Below are 6,820 nucleotides of genomic sequence, written 5' to 3' on the forward strand. Positions count from 1 at the left end.
ACCTATAAGTAAGAAGTATTGGAAGTAAGAGTAATCTTATTCCATACTCCTTTTTGTGTTCAACCTTGCTGATGCTAAGTGTTGTGACTTCAAAGTGTTTGTTCTTCAATAGTTATAGGTAATTGAAATTGCTCAAACACAAGATTGAAACTATGCATCAACACTTTCATAAGAACATACTTGAAGAAATTTATTTTGTCATAGAGACATATGCATAAGTAGTAAGAGTTTTTTTTTTTTTTTTTTTTTTTTTTTTTTTTGTCTTAATTGCTTTAATTGTATTACAAAGAAAAATAGACTAAAAAGCTTACCCATCTCAATGATCTTCTTAGAGACTTTAATGTACATCTTCAAAGCAGAGTCTTGCTTTCTACACATAATAAAGTCACAAAGTCAAGGTAGAAAATACTAATGATTCAAAATTTGACAAATTGTTCCTTGTGAAAAATTAAGGTGTTTTGAAGAGTTGCAACAACTTCATTCATAGAAACAAAAGCAAATGAAGCACAAAAGTTCATCCAATGCTTGTCAAAAACCTTGTGTGCATAAGAATTTATTACCATGGTCCATTTTGCAAGAAAATTAGATCAAATTCCATTATCTTTGGATGGAAAATATGATTTGCTATTGGCAAATATATGTTTTTGAATATACTTAATACAAAATAAAACCTTAGATGTAAAAATACATCTTTAATGGCATTTTTGAGTGCCAAGTCTTTGTTAGTACTAATACTCACAAGCTACATTGTATTATATTATAGAACAAATTGTACCAAAGTCTAGTATAAGAATGATTGTGTTTCTTCACGAAGAAATACAACTACAAGGCATGTTCAAACTTAACACACACAATATTTAGCATGGATATTTTGAATTTGAGTATTTTTTTTAATGTAGAATCCATAACTATGTTAAATAGATACATTTTTGCAAGTTGTACACATCATCCAATATGAGCAGAAAAATAAATAGTTAACTTTGTTTATCTCTTCACATTGGTATGTGTATTGATATGAAACATTACAAAGATTTTCCATTCCAATATAAATAGGCAAACAACCATGGAGGTAAACTTGACAAAGACAATGATGCTCTTTGTAGATAATGCATGCAAACACTAAAGCAAGTTATGCCTGTAAAGGTCCAAAGCAAAAACCCCTTTGTTAAATTTTTTGAATTGGCGTATGGGATTAATCGACACAAATTATCGACGGCATGTTGACAGATTTCGGCTCTTCTTCTGTCTGTGTCATTTTCCCACTTGCAGGGCCAGTCACCACGACGATCCAGCAAGTCATGCGAACTCGAGACTGAAGAAGCTTCCTCCACGCTGGCTCTCCTTGAACCCAGAACGATGTTGCAGGATTAGTCATAACCTAGAATTTCCCACCGAGATGTTACGGGATTAGCCTAATCCAGAATATCCCATATATCTATCAGGTAGGGTATGGCGAATCTAGCCTTTCCGATCCTGGTAGATAACGACGACGGGCCTCTGTGGTCCCTATGCAAACAATGCCCCGCTGAATCGCACCAATCGCGACTGCCGCATGATGCGCTATTCCAAGCTTTTGGGGGGGCGCAAATCCAATGTGGTGTCTAAACCCTGCCTACAAAATTTGTGGTGGGCATTTCTCCTTTTGTCCATTTTTTTATTCGAATATTGGAGAAGAGGAAAAAGAAAAGTAAAGGAACCAAAGCAGCTGCATTAGTCTGTACGATTTTGTGGCTTTGAACTTCGTTGCAGGCTCTGCCACTTCCGGATGTCGAGATTGGCATTTTAGTTCTGGATTAAGATAGAGATTGATGTTCCCCTCCTATTCTGGTACAGAGTCTGCAGTGGCTGTTCTAATTGTTCCTCGCATTTGGGCTGGAACGAGTGGTGGTTAATGGTCCATTTTGTTGACCGTGTATTGTTGGGTTTAGATAAGAGTTTAACGCAGCCCACATTCTTTATTAGTTCATTGAGGGACTGCGTTTCGGCGCACAATACCTCCTGAGCCCAATTTGTTGGAATGAGCTGAGAAAAAATTGGTTACTGTCAGGGCTCAAAGAATTTCATATCCTTCTTGTAAGCTGCAGTCAACATCATTGCCGCTAGTTCTCATCATCTTTTCCGGAAATAAGTTAGTTGCTTGGCTCAGCTTGGCTTGGAAATTTTGACAGATTATAGGATAAAGTGCAAAGCACATCAACTGGCTGAGCTAAGTCATATCTCTTTTCGCCCAGAAATCCTTCTGAAAGTGAGAGAGATGGCTTTTGATAATGTTTAGGAAAAGCGTGAAGCTTTCTTGGGATCGATCATCTCTTCTCGTTGGTTGATGGCGGTCTGCAATGGAAGATTTGGCACTGAGAGTTTATGTACCACCAATACTTCATGGTAGCATGAGACATGGACCACAACGGTTGCTCGCAACCTGAAAACATGAGCCACAACTAAATCTGCTTACTCTACGCCACATACAACGTAACGGAATCTTTAAGGCTGCTCTTTGAAAAGCTCGGGTGGTAAAAGTCGAATTCAAAAAAGAAACAACAATAGTAAGGAGAACTCAACCAGGGTGTGGCAAAGCTTCTGCCAGAATCGTTACTTGTATTTTGTTTTTTTTGTAGATATCTTGATTAGTAAAGGAGAGAAAATGAACTTGATATTTGTTGAGCATTAAGTGTTACTCGATACTCAATAGCCGCTTTTACGTCTGAAACTGCCTGGCTAGTTCCATAACCTGCCAATTGTCAGTATCAAGCGGCAACTCCATCAACCAACACTATGTTATGTATAAACGTTGGCTCCCCCAAATTTCAACTCCACGAGAACGGTGCGAAAACATGGTCAAGATTGGAGTTGCAGATGCACCGGACGGAACACCCCGCATCCAACAAGCCATGGTTTTAAAATGCTTATAATGTGTTTTCTTCTGAAACACGATGAGGTTTCTTTTGGTGTCGATTAGGGTTTTAATTTTTAACTTTTAATTTTTTAATTTTTTTTGGAAGGAATTACCGTTGTCAACCTAGGGGTGCCTTGCCCTCTTCAGCACTCTACGCAGGTTTCATTGGCTGTGATCACCGTTTCTTGCACTCAAGAAGCAGATTCTTGGAGAAAGATTTTGCAGTAATGAAAGAAAATCTGTTCGATGAGGGGAAATCTGCAGATACGCGAGGACTTGTAAGGCCAAAAGGGTGACATGCATCAGGCAGTGGTGGTGGATCCTGTTGCGACGACGCCGGGGATTCGTCCATGAAGCCAAGCCCACATGACGCTTCCCACCCCAACGGGGCCTTTTCCTCTTTGCACAGGAACCGAGGGGGACAGATGCCAGGATGGTTGGATCAAGCCACCTATCCGCGACTCGACCGTGCTCCTCACACAATACTCCGATTTTTTTCGTCTGACAAACGATCGCCTCCGCATCCATCCTTCGGCAACCCCTCGTTTCTTTTTCAGACAACTCGAATCAAAACCAAGTACCCTTTCAAGCCCAAAAGTCGCCCAATAATTCATACGAATGATTCATTGTATAAAAAATGAAGAATCAAAGTGCAACTGTATGGAGAAGAGTGCTGTCGAGGCAGGTTTCACCGCGCTGTGCTTCGTCTCTGGAAGCTTGTTGCGACTCTTCGGCACTGATTCCCATCAATGTAAAATAATAATAATAGTGAGAAAAGAGGGGCCACAAGGTTGGTGGTTTATTCTAAACTGCTGTGGATAGGCCATGGCTTTAGACTTTCCCCAATGTTTTGGAAAAAGTGACCTTCGATGCAAAGCCCTCCGAGTGTATTCTTGTTCCAGTCAAGATGAAAAAACATGATTGCTTCCTTACATGAGTAATTGGTGAGTGAAGTGTCGGTGAAAATCCAAATCCACCCACAAGGCGTAGTTTCTGCACATAAACATGCAGAACATGTCCAGTACACGCAAAAGTTAACTATTTACTCGTTGAGAGCACCATGTACTCTTCACATTAGCATGCACTGAATAAATGTACATATTGCCCTTCCAGTCATATCTGCTGAACGTATACAAATTCCACAAAGGTGTGTGAAGTAGACCCATGACGAGTGACCACTGTGTTTCACACTCTTCTCTATTCTCTTTAGTTGATACATTTTCGAATTTCAACTCGTGGTGAAGAGTGATTGACCGATTCATGAACTCTGCCCTTTTAACGTAAATGAGATTTGCTCTAATAAACTGTTTCTTGTCCCCAGCTTAGCTGATGTGAGACTTGGCGGTAACGCACACATTAGAATAACGGGTCAGGCGGCAGCAGAGCTCCTTTGAAGTTAAAAGGAGACTCACAAACATCTAAATTCTCCACTTCACATTCGAAAATTAAAAAGTTTGTCAGCAGTGGGGTTCGAACCCACGCCCCCTTGCGAAGACCAGAACTAGAGTCTTGCGCCATGGACCACTCGGCCATGCTGACGTGGGAGAATTGTAGAATCAATGTACTTTATAGTTGACAAATTGGAATTAAATACGAAACTTACGTTCATTCAACTGTTGACGTCAGCAACTTTCTGGATTCTTCAGGGACCCAAACCCAGCGGCCCGCATAACATGTCATCGTCCACTTCTGCACTTCGAGCCAGGTCTGTGCCTCACAGTGTTCTCTCCATGCCCTTCAGTTCATTTGCTTTACCCGCTTGATGCCTGGACTTTTTTCATGTACCCAGGTTCGCATCCAACCCTGCAATGATCTTTTTCAGCGACCACTTTCTGCACTTATAAACAGACCTATACTTCGAGTAAAACTCTTCATCCACCAACAGTGGTGCATCAAAAAGGAAGCTAATGGTTGATTGACGCGAGATTGAAAATACGGGGATGAGAATGAGAAGGGCCCGCATACGTGGCGTTCAAACAGTACGACCACTTGTGGACCACAGTCCAGCTCAGGGTCTCTGTCACAGGTCGGTCGTGATTTGAGCCGAGCTGGCAAAAGCGAACGAGGATGTCCACGTCGACAGGGTTGATGGACGGGAGTGGGGCAGGAGACAGAGATTCTACTCAGGGTCCGCACCAATCCCGTCGCACCAGCTGTGGATAAGGAAGATTATTTCGAATACACCTCTATTCCCGTGCCTGGTTTCTGGTACCCCGCGGGCATGCGGTGCTGTGCAGGGGACGCGATTCCTGGGTAGTATGATTGGGCAGTCGACGCCCCTGCTGGTCCTTCAGCCAACTCTAATCTTAAGCGGAACAAAAGTAAAATTGATAAGAAAAATCAAACAAACATTCATCCATACATACACGTACACAAATATATCTATATGATAAGGAAGCCTAGGTATACGACAGAGAGATAAAGAAGTCTTCTCATTGGCAAAAATCAAAGAAATCGTTAACCAACAGAAAGCCTTGCATGCCCTTCAAAAAGACCTCTAGTCTACTATTTGTAAACAACTTTTTTGTGTCCACTAACATGGGTTTCCACTTGAATACATATATATATATATATATATATATATATTTACATATGGGGTTTTGAAGGAGGTTGTCCATTGATAATTAAAGATGAATTTTAAAGATGAATGGAAGTAATTGCGGAGTTTCTTTTCATTTTTCAAATTAAATTGTACAACTTGTCCCATATCAAACCTGGCTAATATATGCTAACAATAGTATCAATTCAAAAAGTGATGAAAAAACTGGGACAATTGTATCGATGATGATTTTCATGGTGTGGATTAAATAGTAGTATTTTGCCTATGAGTAAATTTCATGCCATTGTTAATATCATTGTTGTTATTAGTAGTATTGACTCTACAAGCTAAGTAAGCTGATACTGTAATGCAACTTATACTTAATTCAAAATGGAACTACTGAATTGAGAAATAATATCCACTATGTTTGGGCGTCATTTGCTGAATGCGAACATTGTAAAAAGTTAACAAATATATTCAGTAAATGACTGGTCGTAATCATTATGGTTGTCCAACATTAAATAAACGAGTATTTGATTAAAAAAAACTTAATGAACTGTCTATCATTATATAACATCTTGTTCTGTTTAGTTATGTGATTTTGTTGCATTCACATATGCAAATTTGAATAAATTTTAAACATGGTCTACTGAAGCCTAATTTAAAGCGAAAATTTCCACAAGCTGCTGTTCTTGAACATGACAATCAAAGGGTTTTTTTATACCTAATTTTATTTTCCAAATTCTTAAATGTACCTCCATCAAGAATTACCAAACATCACAAATCATAATCTCAAATTACTCCATCAACTGATTAGACAACTGAAGTATTCAGTACCTTTTTCACTTTTTCTACATCTTTATTTTCTTACTGTGTTAAACTGTATTTAAAACTTTAAAGTTGTACTGCATTGCTCAATCCTGCAATCGTTTTGTGTATGCATCATCTTGATTTTGTCACATCATACTTTTGTATACTTTTCCTTTTTTTAAATCACATTATTCAACAAACTGAAGTTTTTTGACAAGCTAGCCGCAAAGAGTAATGTTTGCATTACATATAATGAAATACATTTTGTAATGTAATTTTATGTATTATTTCACTGATCTTAAAAGAGACAGGAGTTACGCAAAATCATATAGTGTATGTAATAATCAAATCATACAAATATTCCAAAGATAACTGAATGTGAACTTTGCACAGCAATTCAGAGTCTTTTTGTTTTTCCTAAAGTACAATAAAAATAACCAACTATTATTAGACTTAAATAATCTCGATGGAGTCAAACGACATTGTGAAATGATCCATATCCAAAAGTAAGTTAAATAAATGTATTTGACACTTGATGACAATAACAGAGTTTCAAATTATGCTTTAATTAAAAATAA

General features: G+C 38.6%; 1 protein-coding gene across 5 annotated transcripts; it reads right to left on the reverse strand.

Annotated features, from left to right (window-relative positions):
* Positions 1 to 265: 265 nt before the first annotated feature.
* Positions 266 to 4,415, reverse strand: LOC141045396 (uncharacterized). 5 transcript variants are annotated; one of them, XR_012217510.2, is made up of 2 exons: positions 2,560 to 4,414; positions 266 to 2,331 (listed from the first exon to the last, which is right to left on the reverse strand). XR_012217510.2 is itself a non-coding variant. In XM_073534048.2 (2 exons), the coding sequence occupies exon 1, from the start codon at positions 3,419 to 3,421 to the stop codon at positions 3,056 to 3,058; it is 366 nt and encodes a 121-aa protein (XP_073390149.1). In that variant the 5' UTR covers positions 3,422 to 4,415; the 3' UTR covers positions 267 to 2,711; positions 3,007 to 3,055. The 5 variants fall into 5 exon arrangements, 2 of the variants coding, with proteins under 2 accessions (XP_073390149.1, XP_073390148.1); XR_012217509.2 differs by having other exon boundaries at positions 267 to 2,419; positions 2,594 to 4,414; XR_012217508.2 differs by having other exon boundaries at positions 267 to 2,419.
* Positions 4,416 to 6,820: the final 2,405 nt, after the last annotated feature.

This window comes from Physcomitrium patens, chromosome 5 (assembly GCF_059467195.1).
Source record: "Physcomitrium patens ecotype Gransden chromosome 5, ASM5946719v1, whole genome shotgun sequence".
NCBI classification, from domain to species: domain Eukaryota; kingdom Viridiplantae; phylum Streptophyta; class Bryopsida; order Funariales; family Funariaceae; genus Physcomitrium; species Physcomitrium patens.